General features: G+C 40.6%; 4 protein-coding genes and 1 long non-coding RNA gene across 5 annotated transcripts; all 5 read right to left on the bottom strand.

Moving 5' to 3' along the window:
• Positions 1-2,010: 2,010 nt before the first annotated feature.
• On the bottom strand, positions 2,011-3,278 carry LOC115568735 (uncharacterized). The gene is made up of 5 exons (XM_030396296.1): positions 3,151-3,278; positions 2,694-3,050; positions 2,488-2,613; positions 2,269-2,330; positions 2,011-2,177 (listed from the first exon to the last, which is right to left on the bottom strand). The coding sequence occupies exons 1-5, from the start codon at positions 3,215-3,217 to the stop codon at positions 2,055-2,057; spliced, it is 735 nt and encodes a 244-aa protein (XP_030252156.1). The 5' UTR covers positions 3,218-3,278; the 3' UTR covers positions 2,011-2,054.
• Positions 3,279-7,443: 4,165 nt separating this feature from the next.
• On the bottom strand, positions 7,444-9,212 carry LOC115568723 (uncharacterized). Its single transcript, XM_030396283.1, has 6 exons — positions 9,167-9,212; positions 8,669-8,995; positions 8,212-8,568; positions 8,006-8,131; positions 7,787-7,848; positions 7,444-7,695 (listed from the first exon to the last, which is right to left on the bottom strand). The coding sequence occupies exons 1-6, from the start codon at positions 9,207-9,209 to the stop codon at positions 7,573-7,575; spliced, it is 1,038 nt and encodes a 345-aa protein (XP_030252143.1). The 5' UTR covers positions 9,210-9,212; the 3' UTR covers positions 7,444-7,572.
• Positions 9,213-13,066: 3,854 nt separating this feature from the next.
• On the bottom strand, positions 13,067-20,588 carry LOC115568667 (uncharacterized). The gene is made up of 6 exons (XM_030396171.1): positions 20,546-20,588; positions 14,521-14,844; positions 14,063-14,419; positions 13,857-13,982; positions 13,639-13,700; positions 13,067-13,547 (listed from the first exon to the last, which is right to left on the bottom strand). Exons 1-6 carry the CDS (start codon positions 20,586-20,588, stop codon positions 13,425-13,427), a joined length of 1,035 nt encoding a protein of 344 aa, XP_030252031.1. The 3' UTR covers positions 13,067-13,424.
• LOC115568740 (uncharacterized) lies at positions 19,027-19,530 on the bottom strand. The gene is made up of 3 exons (XR_003981437.1): positions 19,386-19,530; positions 19,167-19,228; positions 19,027-19,075 (listed from the first exon to the last, which is right to left on the bottom strand). It is a non-coding gene; the product is annotated as an uncharacterized LOC115568740 (long non-coding RNA).
• Positions 20,589-24,452: 3,864 nt separating the features above from the next.
• Positions 24,453-26,460, bottom strand: LOC115568724 (uncharacterized). Its single transcript, XM_030396284.1, has 6 exons — positions 26,418-26,460; positions 25,918-26,244; positions 25,451-25,807; positions 25,245-25,370; positions 25,025-25,086; positions 24,453-24,933 (listed from the first exon to the last, which is right to left on the bottom strand). The coding sequence occupies exons 1-6, from the start codon at positions 26,458-26,460 to the stop codon at positions 24,811-24,813; spliced, it is 1,038 nt and encodes a 345-aa protein (XP_030252144.1). The 3' UTR covers positions 24,453-24,810.
• Positions 26,461-27,015: the final 555 nt, after the last annotated feature.

The raw sequence follows: 27,015 nt of genomic DNA, 5'->3' as shown, positions 1-27,015 counted from the left end.
AGCTCCCTCCCTGTCTCTGATTGTACAGCAGACTACCAAGTCTCTCAGCTCCATCCCTTTTGTCTAGTAATCTACAATGTCCACGAAAATCTCTGTCATCGTGACTGACGTGTTATTATTTCCTAGCTGTATGTTAGGTGACTGTCAGGTGTTACTGGCTTGTGTTTTGTTTGTTTTTTGTGGGTGGTTTGGATAACATACAGCCAGCAGTGGAACAGCAGAGGATGAGCTTTAGTTGCCCTGGTAAACACACCACAACGACTGGCTTTCACAGCTGCAGTGTCTCTGGGCCCGTTAGGTAGAGCAGACAGGCCAAGTAGCTGAGCAGCGGCAGGGCAGCCCACCTGTCAACTCTACCTGTCAACTCCATCTAACAAGCTCAGAGAACTTCTGAAGAGTGGCTTCAGAGGATGAATAATCCAGACAGGAGCAGCAGAAGACAGAGAGAGAAGCTAAAGAGGTCGGTGTGTTTATCTGTAAAACTACAGTTTATATACCACCTAAAGCAGACATTTATATAGGTACTGCTGATGGAGGTCCTCGATACTTCAGGTCATGGTAAATCTAAGTGCTGTATCGTAGGCAACTGGACTTGTTTCAGTTTCTTGAAGATGTTTCACCTCTCAACCAAGAGGCTTCTTCAGTCCTAACTAACTGGAGGAGCTGCAGGATTTAAACTCTGTGTGGGAGTGTCCTTACAGAGTCGCTAAGGACACGTGTGAGCTCTGAGTTTCAGAGTCGTTTGGCCCACTTGTGGGTCGTTGATCCAACCGGCCTTCATTCTCACCAGCTAGGTGAGCCCAGGTGTGAATGGTTTGTTAAGCTGTCTCGGGAGAGAACTCAGTACAGCATTGTAGGTGGGTGATAAGTAATGTGTAGGTCACCTCCTCTGTTCAAGGATGATCCAGAGGTAGTTTTTGAGTAAACAGTTTAAGTCAAGAGCAGACAACGTAACAAACAATTCCAACCAATCAGAGGCAGAGTAGGATATCTCTTGCAATAACATGAGTGGGATCCGTTAAATTATGTGTGTCTGTGTGTGCGTGGTGTGTGGGTGTGTGTGTGGGTGTGTGTGTGTGGGTGTGTGTGTGTGTGTGTGTGCTATGTGTAAATCTACCTGTGTATAAAGAAGCAGTTGGAACGTTGTACAGAGTTTCATTGATTTGAGAATCAGAAATGATACTGAATCACATAATAAATGTTACTTAATTATGTTTCTTTACAAAACCACATATCAGTTAAACTGAAAATTCCTTTATGTTGCTACTTGAGGTTTGTTTTGGTTGCGTTGTATGATATATGTATGACATTATGAATAAATATTACCTCTTTATCTTTTCATGCACTGTGTTTTCTTGCTGAACCACATTCAAGAAATAGTAACACAAAGTTGAATTTTCACGAAGGCTTTAACTTTGAAAGCTACATCCTTAGTTTGACTAATTACACTGCTGAAGCCTTTCTTTTAAATCCATTGTTCCACTGAATGATAAGTGGATTGGAACAATATCAAATTCTGTTTTCGTATGGATTTAAATTCTGCTCTCCGAGACTAGATTTGCCTCTACCTGTGATCCGTGGCTGCACTTCCTATATTTGGTCTGACGTTATGTTTCCGACTGTAACCAGGCCTGTTGAACATCAACATTTAACACTCACAAAGCTTTTGATCAATTTATTTCAGTAGTCAGATTTCAAATACAGGCAATATGTTATTTCAACTAATACAATAAAAGCAGGAAGTGAATTGTTTGAAAGATATGTCAAAAAAAAAAAAATTATAGACTTTAATAGCTCTGTTAAAGTTTGTGAGTATTGTTTCTTGATTTAAGTCAGCTAGTTCAAGTAAACGCAAACACATAATATAATGCAATGATCGATATACAAGCATGAAATATAAAGAGCATGTGCTGCAGGATGATTGTGGCTTTTATCATAAAACACCTCATTCTCATTATAGTTTGAAGAGAATTTACGATGTTATTATTTACACTGTCAATCAGCCAGTACTGTAAACCAATGATTCACATGATTTCATGGACACACTTTCACATTCAGCATCTAACTTGAGAATACACACTTTCTTCAGTCTTCAACTCTTTCTTCTTACGTCCTCTTGAAGCTTTCCGTCCAGTTAAATTCAGCGCAGCATAGTTCAGATCATCTCCACCTTCCACCTGTGCAGCAGATAAATGGCTCTTTAGACAGTATATTCATGTTTTTATGCAGAGCTGCTGGGAATTATATTTATTAAATAACAATACTTACAATATCACGTACTGGTTGGCTCGAGTTGTCATGTCTTGCTTGTGAAGGTATGCCTTCTATTCCTGATGTTCAATAAAAACAAGAACATTTTGTTCTAAATCTGATTTTTACATAATGATCCTCCACTGATTCAACACATTTCAATCATCTACATTATATGAACTTTTAAAGTCATTCAACTGGAGTACTAAAATTGATGATTCAGTTAACAACACTCACCTTTGACTTGTTCACATATTGATCTTGAAGTTCGGCGACAGATGAAAACAATATTTCCAATCAGAGAAATGACCAAGAAGATTATCGCTATCACCAGAGCAATTAATTCAGGACTCATTCTTTCCTCTAGACAACAAAGAGAAAAACTTACCACTCATGATGTTATTAAAATGTTAAGAAAACCAGTATTACATACAGAATCATACCAATTTCCAGTTTAGCTCCATTTCCAAACAGTATCTCTCCACATGTGGCCACAGCACAGTAGTAAGTTCCAGCATCAGAGGAGCTGACCTTCTTAGAGAAGTGATGAACGCAGCTTTTCTGAGTGTCAGATCTGTCTTCACATTCATCACGTCTGTTTCCATCAGTGTAGAGGATGTTTGGATGAGATTTATCTGATCCGACTCTGAACCAGAACACACTGTGATCTCCTGGACATGTTTTAGTCTCAGAGTCAGAGAGGACTGAACACTGGAGAGTCTTCAAGTCTCCTGGACGGACTGGATCAGAGGCTGTCGGCTGCTGAACAACACTGTAGTTCGATGTCCTCTGAGTGTTTCCTGTTCGATGTTTCAGTTAAGTTAAAGAACATTAACACGATGAAGCTGAAAGTGGTTTAAAGTGACTCCAAAACTTTGCAAAAAACTGATCACGTAATACCTTTTAATGACAAATAGGTTCCACTGCAAAAATTCTTATTCAAGTAAATGACTGCACAGTGATACATTCCCTCGTCTTCTTCAGTTGTGCTAAAAATGGTCAATTTACTAATATTCTTCTCAACTTTCAGATCCAATCTAGATTCAATCAAACTCTGGTCCGAACACAGGTTTATAATTGATTCTTAAGTGCCACAATTAATTTCAGAATCATCTCCGACACTCTGCTTGTACCAGTAAATATCACGGCGAAGACTGCATCTAAAGTCAGAACACATGTGAAGGTCACAGATTCACCAAGTTGAACTGTGGTCACTGGAACCAGAGCATCTAAAAGAAATTAAAATGTACAATAGATTAATCAGTAAATGACAATTAGAGTATAATGTGAAAAGATGAATAAGATAAAAGATAATGGCACTAACCACCATACTACTTCATCTAGTTCGCATTAAGATACTTAAATAGGAAAATTTAATCGTCATGATTCGACAGCACTTACATCCTTGATGAAGGAGGAAGCAGTGTAACGCAGAACACATCATCTTGACACACTGACTTTATAAGGAAGCTTTGTTTGTATTTAAGAGAGTGAACGGTGGTGACGTGTTCAAGACGCTCAGACAATCTCATGCTTCTGATTGGTTATCACAGAATATATATTCAAAGTACATTTCCTGCCACACGGGGTGTTATCCTGCTCTATGTGGAGCATGTTACCTCTTTCTCTCATGCAGTCTCTATTTGATGTTAATAAAGTTTTTTTTCCACTGCATGCTGTGGTTGTCCCCTCACCACCACAACACTCACATAAACACATGCACACACACACACACACACACACACCACCATACTATTAGTGGACATATTAGCGAAAGTTTGTCGGCCGAAGATGCTGTAGAGACCCAGCTTTGTTAAGAGGGTGGGGGCAGCAGTGGAGACGGCTCTATCGTCACAGTTTCAGCACTTGTTGCTTCAACGGACTGGAAATCTTCTGGTGGTCACTGGTTTCACACTAACAAATGCTGAAATGCAGTTTCAAACTGCGCGCACTGACTTCACAGCTTTCTCTCCTGTAACTCCACTTTCATCACTTCCACCTCTTGATATGAAAGTCAGGTCATACTGTAAAAATGTAATGTTAAAGTGATATGACATGTTTTCTTTAGAAATGTCCATATGATGTGAATGTATCAGTGGTTAGCAGAAACATTTAAGGGATAGTTCGGTTTTTTTGAAGTGGGGGTCATATAAAGTACATATCTATAGTCGATCTGTTTCCTACCGTAATCACCGATCGCCTCTGTATTTTCGCCGCTCACAGATCACCTGTTGCCCAGTTGCGCTGATGCTGTAGGGATACGGAGGTTCTATGGTTGAGAAAATGTAGTGCCAAAAGAAAGGGCAGTCTGACAGCGCTGTGAAGCGGTGTGAATTTTCCTTATACAACGTACACTTGAACTGATATGGACTTTTTTAAGGTGAGCCTTGTTTTAGGTGGTTAATTTCGCTTTTTCCTCTGGTCCCCCGTTCACTGCAGTACAAAGCTGAGCGTCTGGGCTGGTGCGGCTCTCTACTTCTCCAAACTGAGGCTGCGCTGATTGGTGAAACGGTAGGAAACAGATCCACTATAGATATGTACTTTATATGTCCCCACTTCAAAAAACTCGAACTATCCCTTTGACTGTCAACTCTTTGTCCTGGTGTCTGGGCCGTTACTCAATTACTACTCAACCACTTCTTTGCTGATACTAATCTCTGATGAAAGCGGTCACCTGCCTCGAGACCCACTGATAGGCAAAATCACTTATAGGCTAAAAGCTTGTGGCACAGGCTCCTGATATATAGATTTTTGGTGGTTAAAAGTACATATTTTAAGACCTGCCCAACTATGTCTCTGATTGGTTGGCCTTGTTAGTTGTGTTCACTATGCTTGACTCAAACTGTTCAGTAGTTCTGGTAATGTCTGTTTTCAGAAGGTTATAAGCTGTAGTTCTGCGGCTAAACATATCGACTCTTTAGCCTTTCTCCCAGTCCTCTGCTGCTCCTGTCAGAATCACTCATCCTCAGGAGCTGCACTTCAGAGTGTCTCTGTGCTCGACCTGAAGAGCAGGCAGACGCCACCTGGCCTGTCTCTACCTAACAAGCCCAGAGACATGCTGCAGTTGCGACAGCCAACCCTGGTCGTGTCTTTACCTTCGGGGGAACTACAGCTCACAGTACGCTGCAGCAGCTCTACCGCTGGCTGTTTGTTTTACACAACTGCGAGGACAACACGAGCACAACCCATTATCACCAGACAGCCACTGAACATGCACTTAGGAAATAGCATGTTAGATAGCTAATTCTTGTCTCGTTTGTCGTCTGATTCACCAGTAAATGTATCCAGGCCCACTGAGCTCCCTCCCTGTCTCTGGTTGTACAGCAGACTACCAGGTCTCTCAACTCCATCCCTTTTGTCTAGTAATCTACAATGTCCACGAAAATCACTGTCATCGTAACTGACGTGTTATTATTTCCTAGCTGTATGTTAGGTGACTGTCAGGTGTTACTGGCTTGTGTTTCGTTTGTTTTTTGTGGGTGGTTTTGATAACATACAGTCAGCAGTGGATCAGCAGAGGATGGGCCTTAGTTGCCCTGGTAAACACACCACAACGACTGGCTGTCACAGCTGCAGTGTCTCTGGGCTCGTTAGGTAGAGCAGACAGGCCAAGTAGCTGAGCAGCGGCAGGGCAGCCCACTTGTCAACTCCATCTAACAAGCTCAGAGACCTTCTGAAGAGCGGCTTCAGAGGATGATAATCCAGACAGGAGCAGCAGAAGACAGATAGAGAAGCTAAAGAGGTTGGTGTGTTTACCTGTTAAACTACAGTTTATATACCACCTAAAGCAGACATTTACAGAGGTACTGCTGATAGAGGTTCTCGATACTACAGGTCATGGTAAATCTAAGTGCTGTATCGTAGACAACTGGACTTGTTTCAGTTTCTTGAAGATGTTTCACCTCTCAACCAAGAGGCTTCTTCAGTTCTAACTAACTTGAAGGGAGTTGCAGGCTTTTAAACTCTGTGTGGGAGTGTCCTTACAGAGTCGCTAAGGACACCTGTGAGCTCTGAGTTTCAGAATCGTTTGGCCCACTTGTGGGTCGATGATCCAACCGGCCTTCATTCTCACCAGCTAAGTGAGCTCAGGTGTGAATGGTTGTTAAGCTGTCTAGGGAGAGAACTCAGTACAGCATTGTAGGTGGGTGATAAGTAATGTTGTAGGTCACCTCCTCTGTTCAAGGATGATCCAGAGGTAGTTTTTGAGTAAACAGTTTAAGTCAAGAGCAGAGAACGTAACAAACAATTCCAACCCATCAGAGGCAGAGTAGGATAGGTCTTGCAATAACATGAGTGGGATCCATTGAATTATGTGTGATTGTGAGTTAGTGAGTGTGTGTGTGTGTGTGTGTGTGTGTGTGTGTGTGTGTGTGTGTGTGCGCGCGCTATGTGTAAATCTACCTGGGTACAAAGAAGCAGTTGGAACGTTGTACAGAGTTTTATTGATTTGAGAATCAGATATGATACTGAAGCACATGATAAACGTTACCTAATTATGTTTCTTTACAAAACCACATATCAGTTAAAACTGATGCGTTACGTTGTATGATATATGTATGACATTATGAATAAATATTACCTCCTCTTATCTTTCATGCACTGTGTTTTCTTGCTGAACCACATTTGAGAAATAGTAACACAAAAGTTGAATTTTCACGAAGGCTTTAACTTTTAAAGCTATATCCTTAGTTTGACTAATTACACTGCTGAAGCCTTTCTTTCAAATCCATTGTTCCACTGAATGATAAGTGGATTGGAACAATATCAATTTCTGTTTTCGTGTGGATTTAAATTCTGCTCTCCGAGACTAGATTTGCCTCTACCTGTGATCCGTGGCTGCACTTGCTATATTTGTTCTGACATTATGGTTCCGACTGTAACCAGGTCTGTTGAACATCAACATTTAACACTCGCAAAGCTTTTGGTCAATTTATTTCAATCCTCAGATTTGAAATACAGACAATATGTTATTTCAACTGATACAATAAAAGCAGGAAGTGAATTGTTTGAAAGATATGTTAAAAAAAAAAAAAAAAAGAAAAAAAAAGGTATAGACTAATAGCTCTGTTAAAGTTTGTGAGTATTATTTCTTGATTTAAGTCAGCTAGGGCAAGTACATGCAAACACATATATAATGCAATGATCGACATATAAGCATGAACTATACAGAGCATGTGCTGCAGGATGATTGTGGCTTTTATCATGAAACACCTCATTCGCATTATAGTTTGAAGGGAAGCCACAACATTAATTACTTAACCGGTCAATCAGCCAGTACTGTAAACCAACGATTCACATGATTTCATGGACACACTTTCACATTCAGCATCGAACTTGAGAATACACACTTTCTTCAGTCTTCAACTCTTTCTTCTTACGTCCTCTTGAAGCTTTCCGTCCAGTTAAATGCAACGCAGCATAGTTCAGATCATCTCCACCTTCCACCTGTGCAGCAGATAAATGGCTCTTTAGACAGTATATTCATGTTTTTATGCACAGCTGCTGGGAATTATATTTATTAAATAACAATACTCACAATATCACGTACTGGTTGACTCGAGTTGTCATGTCTTGCTTGTGAAGGTATGCCTTCTATTCCTGATGTTCAATAAAAACAAGAACATTGTGTTCTAAATCTGAGTTCTACATAATGATCCTCCACTGATTCAACACATTTCAATCATCTACATTATATGAACTTTTAAAGTCATTCAACTGGAGTACTAAAATTGATGATTCAGTTAACAACACTCACCTTTGACTTGTTCACATATTGATCTTGAAGTTCGGCGACAAATGAAAACAATATTTCCAATCAGAGAAATGACCAAGCAGATTATTGCCATCACCAGAGCAATTAATTCAGGACTCATTCTTCGCTCTAGACAACAAAGAGAAAAACTTACCACTCATGATGTTATGTAAATGTTATGAATACCAGTATGGAACACAGAATCATACCGATTTCCACTTTAGCTCCATTTCCAAACAGTATCTCTCCACATGTGGCCACAGCACAGTAGTAAGTTCCAGCATCAGAGGAGCTGATGTTCTTAGAGAAGTGATAAACGCAACTTTTCTGAGTGTCAGATCTGTCTTCACATTCATCACGTCTGTTTCTATCAGTGTAGAGGGTGTTTGGATGAGATTTATCTGATCCGACTCTGAACCAGAACACACTGTGATCTCCTGGACATGTTTTAATCTCAGAGTAAGAGAGGACTGAACACTGGAGAGTCTTCAAGTCTCCTGGACGGACTGGATCAGAGGCTGTCGGCTGCTGAACAACAGTGTAGTTCAATGTCCTCTGAGTGTTTCCTGTGTGATTTTTCAGTTAAGGTAAAGAACATTAACACAATGAAGCTGAAATTGGTCAAAGTGACTCCAAAACATTGCAAAAAATGAATCACATATTTACCTTTTGATGACAAATAGGTTCCACTCCAAATATTCTTATCCCAGTCTATGACTGCACAATGATACATTCCCTCGTCTTCTTCAGTTGTTCTCAAAATGGTCAGCTTACTAATATTCTTCTCAACTTTCAGATCCAGTCTAGAGTCAGAAAACTCTGGTCTGTACACAGGGTTTATATTTTTCCCAAATGTTACAATTAATTTCAGATCATCTCCGACACTCTGCTTGTACCAGTAAAGAGGTTCACTGCCCAACTCATCAGAAGGCAGAACACATGTGAAGGTCACAGGTTCACCAAGTTGAACTGTGGTCACTGGAACCAGAGCATCTAAAAGAAATTAAAATGTACAATAGATTATTCAGTAAATAAAAATTAGAGTATAATGTAAAAAGATAAAGAAGATAAACGATAATCACACTAACCACCATACTCTACATCTAGTTTGCATTAAGACACTTAAATGAGAAAATATAATGGTCATGATTCGACAGCACTTACATCCTTGATGAAGGAGAAGCAGTGTAACGCAGAACACGATCATCTTCACACTGACTTTATGAGGAAGCTTGTTTGTATTTAAGAGTGTGAAGGTGGTGACGTGGTCAACGGGCTCAGACCATCTAATGCTTCTGATTGGTTATCATAGAATATACATACAAAGTGCATTTCCTGCCACACGCGTGTTATCCTGCTCTATGTGAAGCATGTTACCTCTCTCTCTCATGCAGTCTCTATTTGATTTTAATAAAGCTTTTTTTTCCACTGCATGCTGTGGTTGTCCCCTCACCACCACAACACTCACATAAACACACACACACACACACACATACACAAACACACCAACACACTATTAGTGGACATATTAGCGAAAGTTTGTCGGCTAAAGATGCTGAAGACACCCAGCTTTGTTAAGAGGGTGGGGGCAGCAGTGGAGACGGCTCTATCGTCACAGTTTTGGCACTTGTTGCTTCAACAGGCTGGAATTCTTCTGGTGGTCACTGGTTTCACACTAACAAATGCTGAAATGCAGTTTCAAACTGCGCTCACTGACTTCACAGCTTTCTCTCCTGTAACTCCACTTTCATCACTTCCACCTCGTGATATGAAAGTCAGGTCATACTGTAAAAATGTAATGTTAAAGTGATATGACATGTTTTCTTTTAGAAATGTCCGTATGATGTGAATGTATCAGTGGTTAGCAGAAACATTAAAGGGATAGTTCGGTTTTTTTGAAGTGGGGTCATATAAAGTACATATCTATAGTCGATCTGTTTCCTACCGTAATCACAGAGCAGTGCAGCTTCAGTTTGGAGAAGCAGAGAGCCGCTCCAGCCCAGAGGCTCAGCTTTGTACTGCAGTGAATGGGTTCTAGAGAAAAAGCGAAATTAACCACCTAAAACAAGGCTCACCTTAAAAAGTCTATATCAGTTCAAGTGTATTTTGTATAAGGAAAATTCACACCGCTTCACATCGCTGTCAGACCGCCCTTTCTTTTGGCACTACATTTTCTCAACCATAGAATGTCTGTATCCCTACACAGTTACGCTAATGTGGAGGGATACGGAGAGTTAAGTTTCATTTTTATCAAAAGTAAACGTCTCGTCCAGCAACTGGGCCTGAACTGTATTTCACCGCTCACAGATCACCTGTTGCCCAGTTGCGCTAATGCGTAGGGATACGGAGGTTCTACGGTTGAGAAAATGTAGTGCCAAAAGAAAGGGCAGTCTGACAGCGATGTAAAGCGGTGTGAATTTTCCTTATACAACGTACACTTGAACTGATATGGACTTTTTAAGGTGAGCCTTGTTTTAGGTGGTTAATTTAGCTTTTTCTCTGGTCCCCGTTCACTGCAGTACAAAGCTGAGCATCTGGGCTGGAACGGCTCTCTACTTCTCCAAACTGAGGCTGCGCTGATCGGTGAAACGTTAGGAAACAGATCCACTATAGATATGTACTTTATATGTCCCCACTTCAAAAAACTCGAACTATCCCTTTGACTGTCAACTCTTTGTCCTGGTGTCTGGGCTGTTACTCAATTACTACTCAACCACTTCTTTGCTGATACTCATCTCTGATGAAAGCGGTCACCTGCCTCGAGACCCACTAATAGCAACATCACTTATAGACTAAAAGCTTTGTGGCACAGGCTCCTGATATATAGATTTATGGTGGTTAAAAGTACATATTTTAAGACCTGCCCAACTATGTCTCTGATTGGTTGGCCTTGTTAGTTGTGTTCACTATGCTTGACTCAAACTGTTCAGTAGTTCTGGTAATGTCTGTTATCAGAAGGTTATAAGCTGTAGTTTTGCGACTAAACATATCGACTCTTTAGCCTTTCTTCCAGTCCTCTGCTGCTCCTGTCAGAATCACTCATCCTCAGGAGCTGCACTTCAGAGTGTCTCTGTGCTCGACCTGAAGAGCAGACAGACGCCACCCGGCCTGTCTCTACCTAACAAGCCCAAACACACTGCAGTTGCGACAGCCAACCCTGGTCGTGTCTTTACTTTCAGGGGAACTACAGCTCACAGTACGCTGCAGCAGCTCTACTGCTGGCTGTTTGTTTTACACAACTGCGAGGACAACACGAGCACAACCCATTATCACCAGACAGCCACTGAACATGCACTTAGGAAATAGCATGTTAGATAGCTAATTCTTTTATCTTTTGTCGCCTGTTTATACCAGTAAATGTATCCTGGCCAACTGAGCTCCCACCCTGTCTCTGATTGTACAGCAGACTACCAAGTCTCTCAACTCCATCCCTTTTGTCTAGTAATCTACAATGTCCACGAAAATCTCTGTCATCGTAACTGACGTGTTATTATTTCCTAGCTGTATGTTAGGTGACTGTCAGGTGTTACTGGCTTGTGTTTTGTTTGTTTTTTGTGGGTGGTTTGGATAACATACAGCCAGCAGTGGAACAGCAGAGGATGAGCTTTAGTTGCCCTGGTAAACACACCACAACGACTGGCTTTCACAGCTGCAGTGTCTCTGGGCCCGTTAGGTAAAGCAGACAGGCCAGGTAGCTGAGCAGCGGCAGGGCAGCCCACCTGTCAACTCTACCTGTCAACTCCATCTAACAAGCTCAGAGACCTTCTGAAGAGTGGCTTCAGAGGATGAATAATCCAGACAGGAGCAGCAGAAGACAGAGAGAGAAGCTAAAGAGGTCGGTGTGTTTACCTGTAAAACTACAGTTTATATACCACCTAAAGCAGACATTTATATAGGTACTGCTGATGGAGGTCCTCGATACTTCAGGTCATGGTAAATCTAAGTGCTGTATCGTAGGCAACTGGACTTGTTTCAGTTTCTTGAAGATGTTTCACCTCTCAACCAAGAGGCTTCTTCAGTTCTAACTAACTTGAAGGGAGTTGCAGGCTTTTAAACTCTGTGTGGGAGTGTCCTTACAGAGTCGCTAAGGACACGTGTGAGCTCTGAGTTTCAGAGTCGTTTGGCCCACTTGTGGGTCGTTGATCCAACCGGCCTTCATTCTCACCAGCTAGGTGAGCCCAGGTGTGAATGGTTGTTAAGCTGTCTCGGGAGAGAACTCAGTACAGCATTGTAGGTGGGTGATAAGTAATGTTGTAGGTCACCTCCTCTGTTCAAGGATGATCCAGAGGTAGTTTTTGAGTAAACAGTTTAAGTCAAGAGCAGAGAACGTAACAAACAATTCCAACCAATCAGAGGCAGAGTAGGATATCTCTTGCAATAACATGAGTGGGATCCGTTAAATTATGTGTGTCTGTGTGTGCGTGTGTGTGGGGTGTGTGTGTGTGGGTGTGTGTGTGTGTGTGTGTGCTATGTGTAAATCTACCTGTGTATAAAGAAGCAGTTGGAACGTTGTACAGAGTTTCATTGATTTGAGAATCAGAAATGATACTGAATCACATAATAAATGTTACTTAATTATGTTTCTTTACAAAACCACATATCAGTTAAACTGAAAATTCCTTTATGTTGCTACTTGAGGTTTGTTTTGGTTGCGTTGTATGATATATGTATGACATTATGAATAAATATTACCTCTTTATCTTTTCATGCACTGTTTTTTCTTGCTGAACCACATTCAAGAAATAGTAACACAAAGTTGAATTTTCACGAAGGCTTTAACTTTGAAAGCTACATCCTTAGTTTGACTAATTACACTGCTGAAGCCTTTCTTTTAAATCCATTGTTCCACTCAATAATAAGTGGATTGGAACAATATCAAATTCTGTTTTCGTATGGATTTAAATTCTGCTCTCCGAGACTAGATTTGCCTCTACCTGTGATCCGTGGCTGCACTTCCTATATTTGGTCTGACGTTATGTTTCCGACTGTAACCAGGTCTGTTGAACATCAACATTTAAAACTCACAAAGCTTTTGATCAATTTATTTCAGTAGTCAGATTTCAAATACAGGCAATATGTTATTTCAACTAATACAATAAAAGCAGGAAGTGAATTGTTTGAAAGATATGTCAAAAAAAAAAAAAATTATAGACTTTAATAGCTCTGTTAAAGTTTGTGAGTATTGTTTCTTGATTTAAGTCAGCTAGTTCAAGTAAACGCAAACACATAATATAATGCAATGATCGATATACAAGCATGAAATATAAAGAGCATGTGCTGCAGGATGATTGTGGCTTTTATCATAAAACACCTCATTCTCATTATAGTTTGAAGAGAATTTACGATGTTATTTATTTACACTGTCAATCAGCCAGTACTGTAAACCAATGATTCACATGATTTCATGGACACACTTTCACATTCAGCATCTAACTTGAGAATACACACTTTCTTCAGTCTTCAACTCTTTCTTCTTACGTCCTCTTGTTGCTTTCCGTCCAGTTAAATTCAACGCAGCATAGTTCAGATCATCTCCACCTTCCACCTGTGCAGCAGATAAATGGCTCTTTAGACAGTATATTCATGTTTTTATGCAGAGCTGCTGGGAATTATATTTATTAAATAACAATACTTACAATATCACGTACTGGTTGGCTCGAGTTGTCATGTCTTGCTTGTGAAGGTATGCCTTCTATTCCTGATGTTCAATAAAAACAAGAACATTTGTTCTAAATCTGATTTTTACATAATGATCCTCCACTGATTCAACACATTTCAATCATCTACATTATATGAACTTTTAAAGTCATTCAACTGGAGTACTAAAATTGATGATTCAGTTAACAACACTCACCTTTGACTTGTTCACATATTGATCTTGAAGTTCGGCGACAGATGAAAACAATATTTCCAATCAGAGAAATGACCAAGAAGATTATCGCCATCACCAGAGCAATTAATTCAGGACTCATTCTTTCCTCTAGACAACAAAGAGAAAAACTTACCACTCATGATGTTATTAAAATGTTAAGAAAACCAGTATTACATACAGAATCATACCAATTTCCAGTTTAGCTCCATTTCCAAACAGTATCTCTCCACATGTGGCCACAGCACAGTAGTAAGTTCCAGCATCAGAGGAGTTGACCTTCTTAGAGAAGTGATGAACGCAGCTTTTCTGAGTGTCAGATCTGTCTTCACATTCATCACGTCTGTTTCCATCAGTGTAGAGGATGTTTGGATGAGATTTATCTGATCCGACTCTGAACCAGAACACACTGTGATCTCCTGGACATGTTTTAGTCTCAGAGTCAGAGAGCACTGAACACTGGAGAGTCTTCAAGTCTCCTGGACGGACTGGATTAGAGGCTGTCGGCTGCTGAACAACAGTGTAGTTCGATGTCCTCTGAGTGTTTCCTGTTCGATGTTTCAGTTAAGTTAAAGAACATTAACACGATGAAGCTGAAAGTGGTTTAAAGTGACTCCAAAACTTTGCAAAAAACTGATCACGTAATTACCTTTTAATGACAAATAGGTTCCACTGCAAAAATTCTTATTCAAGTAAATGACTGCACAGTGATACATTCCCTCGTCTTCTTCAGTTGTGCTAAAAATGGTCAATTTACTAATATTCTTCTCAACTTTCAGATCCAATCTAGATTCAGCAAACTCTGGTCCGAACACAGGTTTATAATTGTTCTTAAGTGCCACAATTAATTTCAGATCATCTCCGACACTCTGCTTGTACCAGTAAATATCACGGCGAGATTCATCTAAAGTCAGAACACATGTGAAGGTCACAGATTCACCAAGTTGAACTGTGGTCACTGGAACCAGAGCATCTAAAAGAAATTAAAATGTACAATAGATTAATCAGTAAATGAAAATTAGAGTATAATGTGAAAAGATGAATAAGATAAAAGATAATGGCACTAACCACCATACTCTACATCTAGTTTGCATTAAGATACTTAAATAGGAAAATTTAATCGTCATGATTCGACAGCACTTACGTCCTTGATGAAGGAGAAGCAGTGTAACGCAGAACACGATCATCTTGACACACTGACTTTATAAGGAAGTTTGTTTGTATTTAAGAGAGTGAAGGTGGTGACGTGTTCAAGACGCTCAGACAATCTCATGCTTCTGATTGGTTATCACAGAATATATATTCAAAGTACATTTCCTGCCACACGGGTGTTATCCTGCTCTATGTGGAGCATGCTACCTCTTTCTCTCATGCAGTCTCTATTTGATGTTAATAAAGTTTTTTTTCCACTGCATGCTGTGGTTGTCCCCTCACCACCACAACACTCACATAAACACATGCACACACACACACACACACACACACCACCATACTATTAGTGGACATATTAGCGAAAGTTTGTCGGCTGAAGATGCTGTAGAGACCCAGCTTTGTTAAGAGGGTGGGGGCAGCAGTGGAGACGGCTCTATCGTCACAGTTTCAGCACTTGTTGCTTCAACGGACTGGAAATCTTCTGGTGGTCACTGGTTTCACACTAACAAATGCTGAAATGCAGTTTCAAACTGCGCGCACTGACTTCACAGCTTTCTCTCCTGTAACTCCACTTTCATCACTTCCACCTCGTGATATGAAAGTCAGGTCATACTGTAAAAATGTAATGTTAAAGTGATATGACATGTTTTCTTTTAGAAATGTCCATATGATGTGAATGTATCAGTGGTTAGCAGAAACATTTAAGGGATAGTTCGGTTTTTTTGAAGTGGGGTCATATAAAGTACATATCTATAGTCGATCTGTTTCCTACCGTAATCACCGATCGCCTCTGTATTTCGCCGCTCACAGATCACCTGTTGCCCAGTTGCGCTAATGCGTAGGGATATGGAGGTTCTACGGTTGAGAAAATGTAGTGCCAAAAGAAAGGGCAGTCTGACAGCGCTGTGAAGCGGTGTGAATTTTCCTTATACAACGTACACTTGAACTGATATGGACTTTTTAAGGTGAGCCTTGTTTTAGGTGGTTAATTTCGCTTTTTCTCTGGTCCCCGTTCACTGCAGTACAAAGCTGAGCGTCTGGGCTGGTGCGGCTCTCTACTTCTCCAAACTGAGGCTGCGCTGATTGGTGAAACGGTAGGAAACAGATCCACTATAGATATGTACTTTATATGTCCCCACTTCAAAAAACCCGAACTATCCCTTTGACTGTCAACTCTTTGTCCTGGTGTCTGGGCCGTTACTCAATTACTACTCAACCACTTCTTTGCTGATACTAATCTCTGATGAAAGCGGTCACCTGCCTCGAGACCCACTGATAGCAAAATCACTTATAGGCTAAAAGCTTTGTGGCACAGGCTCCTGATATATAGATTTTTTGGTGGTTAAAAGTACATATTTTAAGACCTGCCCAACTATGTCTCTGATTGGTTGGCCTTGTTAGTTGTGTTCACTATGCTTGACTCAAACTGTTCAGTAGTTCTGGTAATGTCTGTTTTCAGAAGGTTATAAGCTGTAGTTCTGCAGGTAAACATATCGACTCTTTAGCCTTTCTCCCAGTCCTCTCCTGCTCCTGTCAGAATCATTCATCCTCAGGAGCTGCACTTCAGAGTGTCTCTGTGCTCGACCTGAAGAGCAGGCAGACGCCACCTGGCCTGTCTCTACCTAACAAGCCCAAACATGCTGCAGTTGCGACAGCCAACCCTGGTCGTGTCTTTACCTTCGGGGGAACTACAGCTCACAGTACGCTGCAGCAGCTCTACCGCTGGCTGTTTGTTTTACACAACTGCGAGGACAACACGAGCACAACCCATTATCACCAGACAGCCACTGAACATGCACTTAGGAAATAGCATGTTAGATAGCTAATTCTTTTATCTTTTGTCGCCTGTTTATACCAGTAAATGTATCCAGGCCCACTGAGCTCCCTCCCTGTCTCTGGTTGTACAGCAGACTAACCAGGTCTCTCAACTCCATCCCTTTTGTCTAGTAATCTACAATGTCCACGAAAATCTCTGTCATCGTAACTGACGTGTTATTATTTCCTAGCTGTATGTTAGGTGACTGTCAGGTTTTACTGGCTTGTGTTTTGTTTGTTTTTTGTGGGTGGTTTGGATAACATACAGCCAGCAGTGGAACAGCAGAGGATGAGCTTTAGTTGCCCTGGTAAACACACCACAACGACTGGCTTTCACAGCTGCAGTGTCTCTGGGCTCGTTAGGTAGAGCAGACAGGCCAGGTAGCTGAGCAGCGGCAGGGCAGCCCACCTGTCAACTCCATCTAACAAGCTCAGAGACCTTCTGAAGAGCGGCTTCAGAGGATGAATAATCCAGACAGGAGCAGCAGAAGACAGAGAGAGAAGCTAAAGAGGTCGGTGTGTTTACCTGTAAAACTACAGTTTATATACCACCTAAAGCAGACATTTACAGAGGTACTGCTGATAGAGGTTCTCGATACTACAGGTCATGGTAAATCTAAGTGCTGTATCGTAGACAACTGGACTTGTTTCAGTTTCTTGAAGATGTTTCACCTCTCAACCAAGAGGCTTCTTCAGTTCTAACTAACTTGAAGAGAGTTGCAGGCTTTTAACCTCTGTGTGGGAGTGTCCTTACAGAGTCGCTAAGGACACGTGTGAGCTCTGAGTTTCAGAATCGTTTGGCCCACTTGTGGGTCGATGATCCAACCGGCCTTCATTCTCACCAGCTAAGTGAGCTCAGGTGTGAATGGTTGTTAAGCTGTCTAGGGAGAGAACTCAGTACAGCATTGTAGGTGGGTGATAAGTAATGTTGTAGGTCACCTCCTCTGTTCAAGGATGATCCAGAGGTAGTTTTTGAGTAAACAGTTTAAGTCAAGAGCAGAGAACGTAACAAACAATTCCAACCCATCAGAGGCAGAGTAGGATAGGTCTTGCAATAACATGAGTGGGATCCATTGAATTATGTGTGATTGTGAGTTAGTGAGTGTGTGTGTGTGTGTGTGTGTGTGTGTGTGTGTGTGTGTGTGCGCGCGCTATGTGTAAATCTACCTGGGTACAAAGAAGCAGTTGGAACGTTGTACAGAGTTTTATTGATTTGAGAATCAGATATGATACTGAAGCACATAATAAATGTTACTTAATTATGTTTCTTTACAAAACCACATATCAGTTAAAACTGATAATTCCTTATGTTGCTACTTGAGGTTTGTTTGGTTGCGTTGTATGATATATGTATGACATTATGAATAAATATTACCTCTTTATCTTTTCATGCACTGTGTTTTCTTGCTGAACCACATTCAAGAAATAGTAACACAAAGTTGAATTTTCACGAAGGCTTTAACTTTGAAAGGTACATCCTTAGTTTGACTAATTACACTGCTGACGCTTTTCTTTTAAATCCATTGTTCCACTCAATAATAAGTGGATTGGAACGATATCAAATTCTGTTTTCGTGTGGATTTAAATTCTGCTCTCCGAGACTAGATTTGCCTCTACCTGTGATCCGTGGCTGCACTTGCTATATTTGTTCTGACATTATGTTTCCAACTGTAACCAGGTCTGTTGAACATCAACATTTAACACTCACAAAGCTTTTGGTCAATTTATTTCAATCCTCAGATTTCAAATACAGACAATATGTTATTTCAACTGATACAATAAAAGCAGGAAGTGAATTGTTTGAAAGATATGTTAAAAAAAAAAAAAAAGAAAAAAAAAGGTATAGACTAATAGCTCTGTTAAAGTTTGTGAGTATTATTTCTTGATTTAAGTCAGCTAGGGCAAGTACATTCAAACACATATATAATGCAATGATCGACATATAAGCATGAACTATACAGAGCATGTGCTGCAGGATGATTGTGGCTTTTATCATGAAACACCTCATTCGCATTATAGTTTGAAGGGAAGCCACAACATTAATTACTTAACCGGTCAATCAGCCAGTACTGTAAACCAACGATTCACATGATTTCATGGACACACTTTCACATTCAGCATCTAACTTGAGAATACACACTTTCTTCAGTCTTCAACTCTTTCTTCTTACGTCCTCTTGTTGCTTTCCGTCCAGTTAAATGCAACGCAGCATAGTTCAGATCATCTCCACCTTCCACCTGTGCAGCAGATAAATGGCTCTTTAGACAGTATATTCATGTTTTTATGCAGAGCTGCTGGGAATTATATTTATTAAATAACAATACTTACAATATCACGTACTGGTTGGCTCGAGTTGTCATGTCTTGCTTGTGAAGGTATGCCTTCTATTCCTGATGTTCAATAAAAACAAGAACATTTTGTTCTAAATCTGATTTTTACATAATGATCCTCCACTGATTCAACACATTTCAATCATCTACATTATATGAACTTTTAAAGTCATTCAACTGGAGTACTAAAATTGATGATTCAGTTAACAACACTCACCTTTGACTTGTTCACATATTGATCTTGAAGTTCGGCGACAGATGAAAACAATATTTCCAATCAGAGAAATGACCAAGAAGATTATTGCTATCACCAGAGCAATTAATTCAGGACTCATTCTTCGCTCTAGACAACAAAGAGAAAAACTTACCAGTCAGGATGTTATTAAAATGTTATGAATACCAGTACTGAACACAGAATCATACTGATTTCCACTTTAGCTCCATTTCCAAACAGTATCTCTCCACATGTGGCCACAGCACAGTAGTAAGTTCCAGCATCAGAGGAGCTGACCTTCTTAGAGAAGTGATGAACGCAGCTTTTCTGAGTGTCAGATCTGTCGTCACATTCATCACGTCTGTTTCCATCAGTGTAGAGGATGTTTGGATGAGATTTATCTGATCCGACTCTGAACCAGAACACACTGTGATCTCCTGGACATGTTTTAGTCTCAGAGTCAGAGAGGACTGAACACTGGAGAGTCTTCAAGTCTCCTGGACGGACTGGATCAGAGGCTGTCGGCTGCTGAACAACAGTGTAGTTCGATGTCCTCTGAGTGTTTCCTGTTCGATGTTTCAGTTAAGTTAAAGAACATTAACACGATGAAGCTGAAAGTGGTTAAAGTGACTCCAAAACATTTGCAAAAAAACTGATCACGTAATTACCTTTTAATGACAAATAGGTTCCACTGCAAAAATTCTTATTCAAGTAAAAGACTGCACAGTGATACATTCCCTCGTCTTCTTCAGTTGTGCTAAAAATGGTCAATTTACTAATATTTTTCTCAACTTTCAGATCCAATCTAGATTCAGGAAACTCTGGTCCGAACACAGGTTTATAATTGTTCTTAAGTGCCACAATTAATTTCAGATCATCTCCGACACTCTGCTTGTACCAGTAAATATCACGGCGAGATTCATCTAAAGTCAGAACACATGTGAAGGTCACAGGTTCACCAAGTTGAACTGTGGTCACTGGAACCAGAGCATCTAAAAGAAATTAAAATGTACAATAGATTAATCAGTAAATGACAATTAGAGTATAATGTGAAAAGATGAATAAGATAAAAGATAATGGCACTAACCACCATACACTACATCTAGTTTGCATTAAGATACTTAAATAGGAAAATGTAATCGTCGTGATTCGACAGCACTTACATCCTTGATGAAGGAGAAGCAGTGTAACGCAGAACACAATCATCTTGACACACTGACTTTATAAGGAAGCTTGTTTGTATTTCAGAGAGTGAAGGTGGTGACGTGTTCAAGACGCTCAGACAATCTCATGCTTCTGATTGGTTATCACAGAATATATATTCAAAGTACATTTCCTGTCACACGGGTGTTGTCCTGCTCTATGTGGAGCATGTTACCTCTCTCTCTCATGCATTCTCTATTTGATGTTAATAAAGTTTTTTTTCCACTGCATGCTGTGGTTGTCCCCTCACCACCACAACACTCACATAAACACATGCACACACACACACACACACACACCACCATACTATTAGTGGACATATTAGCGAAAGTTTGTCGGCTGAAGATGCTGTAGAGACCCAGCTTTGTTAAGAGGGTGGGGGCAGCAGTGGAGACGGCTCTATCGTCACAGTTTCAGCACTTGTTGCCTCAACGGACTGGAAATCTTCTGGTGGTCACTGGTTTCACACTAACAAATGCTGAAATGCAGTTTCAAACTGCGCTCACTGACTTCACAGCTTTCTCTCCTGTAACTCCACTTTCATCACTTCCACCTCGTGATATGAAAGTCAGGTCATACTGTAAAAATGTAATGTTAAAGTGATATGACATGTTTTCTTTTAGAAATGTCCATATGATGTGAATGTATCAGTGGTTAGCAGAAACATTAAAGGGATAGTTCGGTTTTTTTGAAGTGGGGTCATATAAAGTACATATCTATAGTCGATCTGTTTCCTACCGTAATCACCGAGCAGTGCAGCTTCAGTTTGGAGAAGCAGAGAGCCGCTCCAGCCCAGAGGCTCAGCTTTGTACTGCAGTGAACGGAGGCCAGAGAAAAAGCGAAATTAACCACCTAAAACAAGGCTCACCTTAAAGTCTATATCAGTTCAAGTGTATTTTGTATAAGGAAAATTCACAATGCTTCACATCACTGTCAGACCGCCCTTTCTTTTGGCACTACATTTTCTCAACCATAGAACGTCTGTATCCCTACACAGTTACGTTAATGCGGAGGGATACGGCGAGTTAAGTTTCGTTTTTATCGAAAGTAAACCTCTCGTCCAGCAGCTGGGCCTCGCACTGTATTTCGCCACTCACAGATCACCTGTTGCCCAGTTGCGCTAATGTGTAGGGATACGGAGGTTCTACGGTTGAGAAAATGTAGCGCCAAAAGAAAGGGCAGTCTGACAGCGATGTGAAGCGGTCTGAATTTTCTTTATACAACGTACACTTGAACTGATATGGACTTTTTAAGGTGAGCCTTGTTTTAGGTGGTTAATTTCGCTTTTTCTTTGGTCCCCGTTCACTGCAGTACAAAGCTGAGCATCTGGGCTGGAACGGCTCTCTACTTCTCCAAACTGAGGCTGCGCTGATCGGTGAAACGGTAGGAAACAGATCCACTATAGATATGTACTTTATATGTCCCCACTTCAAAAAACCCGAACTATCCCTTTGACTGTCAACTCTTTGTCCTGGTGTCTGGGCCGTTACTCAATTACTACTCAACCACTTCTTTGCTGATACTCATCTCTGATGAAAGCGGTCACCTGCCTCGAGACCCACTGATAGCAAAATCACTTATAGGCTAAAAGCTTTGTGGCACAGGCTCCTGATATATAGATTTTTTGGTGGTTAAAAGTACATATTTTAAGACCTGCCCAACTATGTCTCTGATTGGTTGGCCTTGTTAGTTGTGTTCACTATGCTTGACTCAAACTGTTCAGTAGTTCTGGTAATGTCTGTTTTCAGATGGTTATAAGCTGTAGTTCTGCGTGTAAACACATCGACTCTTCAGCCTTTCTTCTGGTTCTCTGCTGCTCCTGTCAGGGTCACTCATCCTCAGGAGCTGCACTTCAGAGTGTCTCTGTGCTCGGCCTGAAGAGCAGACAGACGCCACCCGGCCTGTCTCTACCTAACAAGCCCAAACACGCTGCAGTTGCGACAGCCAACCCTGGTCGTGTCTTTACCTTCGGGGGAACTACAGCTCACAGCACGCTGCAGCAGCTCTACTGCTGGCTGTCCGTTTTACACAACTGCGAGGACAACACGAGCACAACCCATTATCACCAGACAGCCACTGAACATGCACTTAGGAAATAGCATGTTAGATAGCTAATTCTTTTATCTTTTGTCGCCTGTTTATACCAGTAAATGTATCCAGGCCCACTGAGCTCCCTCCCTGTCTCTGGTTGTACAGCAGACTACCAGGTCTCTCAACTCCATCCCTTCTGTCTAGTAATCTACAATGTCCACGAAAATCACTGTCATCGTAACTGACCTGTTATTATTTCATAGCTGTATGTTAGGTGACTGTCAGGTGTTACTGGCTTGTGTTTTGTTTGTTTTTGTGGGTGGTTTTGATAACATACAGTCAGCAGTGGATCAGCAGAGGATGGGCCTCAGTTGCCCTGGTAAACACACCACAACGACTGGCTTTCACAGCTGCAGTGTCTCTGGGCCCGTTAGGTAAAGCAGACAGGCCAGGTAGCTGAGCAGCGGCAGGGCAGCCCACCTGTCAACTCTACCTGTCAACTCCATCTAACAAGCTCAGAGACCTTCTGAAGAGTGGCTTAAGAGGATGAATAATCCAGACAGGAGCAGCAGAAGACAGAGAGAGAAGCTAAAGAGGTCGGTGTGTTTACCTGTAAAACTACAGTTTATATACCACCTAAAGCAGACATTTATATAGGTACTGCTGATGGAGGTCCTCGATACTTCAGGTCATGGTAAATCTAAGTGCTGTATCGTAGGCAACTGGACTTGTTTCAGTTTCTTGAAGATGTTTCACCTCTCAACCAAGAGGCTTCTTCAGTTCTAACTAACTTGAAGGGAGTTGCAGGCTTTTAACCTCTGTGTGGGAGTGTCCTTACAGAGTCGCTAAGGACACGTGTGAGCTCTGAGTTTCAGAGTCGTTTGGCCCACTTGTGGGTCGTTGATCCAACCGGCCTTCATTCTCACCAGCTAGGTGAGCCCAGGTGTGAATGGTTGTTAAGCTGTCTCGGGAGAGAACTCAGTACAGCATTGTAGGTGGGTGATAAGTAATGTTGTAGGTCACCTCCTCTGTTCAAGGATGATCCAGAGGTAGTTTTTGAGTAAACAGTTTAAGTCAAGAGCAGAGAACGTAACAAACAATTCCAACCAATCAGAGGCAGAGTAGGATATCTCTTGCAATAACATGAGTGGGATCCGTTAAATTATGTGTGTATGTGTGTGCGTGTGTGTGGGTGTGTGTGTGGGTGTGTGTGTGTGGGTGTGTGTGTGTGTGTGTGTGCTATGTGTAAATCTACCTGTGTATAAAGAAGCAGTGGGAACGTTGTACAGAGTTTCATTGATTTGAGAATCAGAAATGATACTGAATCACATAATAAATTTTACTTAATTATGTTTCTTTACAAAACCACATATCAGTTAAACTGAAAATTCCTTTATGTTGCTACTTGAGGTTTGTTTTGGTTGCGTTGTATGATATATGTATGACATTATGAATAAACATTACCTCTTTATCTTTTCATGCACTGTGTTTTCTTGCTGAACCACATTCAAGAAATAGTAACACAAAGTTGAATTTTCACGAAGGCTTTAACTTTGAAAGCTACATCCTTAGTTTGACTAATTACACTGCTGAAGCCTTTCTTTTAAATCCATTGTTCCACTCAATAATAAGTGGATTGGAACAATATCAAATTCTGTTTTCGTATGGATTTAAATTCTGCTCTCCGAGACTAGATTTGCCTCTACCTGTGATCCGTGGCTGCACTTCCTATATTTGGTCTGACGTTATGTTTCCGACTGTAACCAGGCCTGTTGAACATCAACATTTAAAACTCACAAGGCTTTTGATCAATTTATTTCAGTAGTCAGATTTCAAATACAGGCAATATGTTATTTCAACTAATACAATAAAAGCAGGAAGTGAATTGTTTGAAAGATATGTCAAAAAAAAAAAAAATTATAGACTTTAATAGCTCTGTTAAAGTTTGTGAGTATTGTTTCTTGATTTAAGTCAGCTAGTTCAAGTAAACGCAAACACATAATATAATGCAATGATCGATATACAAGCATGAAATATAAAGAGCATGTGCTGCAGGATGATTGTGGCTTTTATCATAAAACACCTCATTCTCATTATAGTTTGAAGAGAATTTACGATGTTATTTATTTACACTGTCAATCAGCCAGTACTGTAAACCAATGATTCACATGATTTCATGGACACACTTTCACATTCAGCATCTAACTTGAGAATACACACTTTCTTCAGTCTTCAACTCTTTCTTCTTACGTCCTCTTGAAGCTTTCCGTCCAGTTAAATGCAACGCAGCATAGTTCAGATCATCTCCACCTTCCACCTGTGCAGCAGATAAATGGCTCTTTAGACAGTATATTCATGTTTTTATGCAGAGCTGCTGGGAATTATGTTAATAAAATAACAGTACTTACAATATCACGTACTGGTTGGCTCGAGTTGTCATGTCTTGCTTGTGAATGTTTGCCTTCTATTCCTGCCATTCAATAAAAAACAAGAACATTTTGTTCTATGTCTGATTTTTACATAATGATCCTCCACTGATTCAACACATTTCAATCATCTACATTATATGAACATTTAAAGTCATTCAATCGAAGCACTAAAATTGATGATTCAGTTAACAACACTCACTTTTGACTTGTTCACATATTGATCTTGAAGTTCGGCGACAAATGAAAACAATATTTCCAATCAGAGAAATTATCAAGCAGATTATTGCCATCACCAGAGCAATTAATTCAGGACTCATTCTTCGCTCTAAAAAACAAAGAGAAAAACTTACCACTCATGATGTTATGAAAATGTTAAGAATACCAGTATTAAATTCAGAATCATACCGATTTCCACTTTATCTCCATTTCCAAACAGTATCTCTCCACATGTGGCCACAGCACAGTAGTAAGTTCCAGCATCAGAGGAGCTGATGTTCTTAGAGAAGTGATGAACGCAGCTTTTCTGAGTGTCAGATCTGTCTTCACATTCATCACGTCTGTTTCCATCAGTGTAGAGGATGTTTGGATGAGATTTATCTGATCCGACTCTGAACCAGAACACACTGTGATCTTCTGAACATGTTTTAGTCTCAGAGTCAGAGAGGACTGAACACTGCAGAGTCTTCAAGTCTCCTGGACGGACTGGATCAGAGGCTGTCGGCTGCTGAACAACAGTGTAGTTCGATGTCCTCTGAGTGTTTCCTGTGTGATGTTTCAGTATAGGTAAAGAACATTAACACAATGAAGCTGAAAGTGGTTAAAGTGACTCCAAAACATTGTAAAAAAAAAAAAAAAACAGATCACATATTTACCTTTCAATGCCAAATAGGTTCCACTCCAAATATGCTTTTTCCAGTCTATGCCTGCACAGTGATACATTCCCTCATCTTCTTCAGTTGTTCTCAAAATGGTCAGATTACTATTATTCTTCTCAACTTTCAGATCCAATCTAGATTCAGAAAACTCTGGTCCGAACACAGGGTTTATATTTTTCCCAAATGTTACAATTAATTTCAGATCATCTCCGAAACTCTGCTTGTACCAGTAAAGAGGTTTACCGCCCAACTCATCTAAAGGCAAAACACATGTGAAGGTCACAGGTTCACCAAGTTGAACTGTGGTCACTGGAACCGGAGCATCTAAAATAAATTAAAATGTACAATAGATTATTCAGTAAATAAAAATTAGAGTATAATGTTAACAAAGATAAAGAAGATAAACGATAATTAGACTAACCACCATATTCTACATCTAGTTTGCATTAAGATACTTAAACCAGAAAATATAATGGTCATGATTGGACAGCACTTACATCCTTGATGAAGGAGAAGCAGTGTAACGCAGAACACGATCATCTTTACACTGACTTTATGAGGAAGCTTGTTTGTATTTGAGAGTGTGAAGGTGGTGACGTGGTCAACGGGCTCAGACAATCTAATGCTTCTGATTGGTTATCATAGAATATATATACAAAGTGCATTTCCTGCCACACGGGTGTTGACCTGCTCTATGTGGAGCATGTTACCTCTCTCTCTCATGCACTCTCTATCTGATGTTAATAAAGCTTTTTTTTCCACTGCATTCTGCGGTTGCCCCTCTTCACAACCACAACACTCACATAAACACATAATACACACACACACACACACACACACACCAACACACTATTAGTGGACATATTAGCGAGAGTTTGTCAGCTTAAGATGCTGAAGACGCCCAGCTTTGTTAAGAAGGTGGGGGCAGCAGTGGAGACGGCTCTATCGTCACAGTTTCGGCACTTGTTGCTTCAATGGACTGGAATTCTTCTGGTGGTCACTGGTTTCACACTCACAAATGTTGAAATGCAGTTTCAAACTGCGCTCACTGACTTTGCAGCTTTCTGTAACTCCACTTTCATCACTTCCCCCTCC

This window comes from Sparus aurata, chromosome 18, assembly GCF_900880675.1.
Source record: "Sparus aurata chromosome 18, fSpaAur1.1, whole genome shotgun sequence".
Classification (NCBI taxonomy): domain Eukaryota; kingdom Metazoa; phylum Chordata; class Actinopteri; order Spariformes; family Sparidae; genus Sparus; species Sparus aurata.
This window is presented reverse-complemented; position numbering and strand designations above follow the sequence as displayed.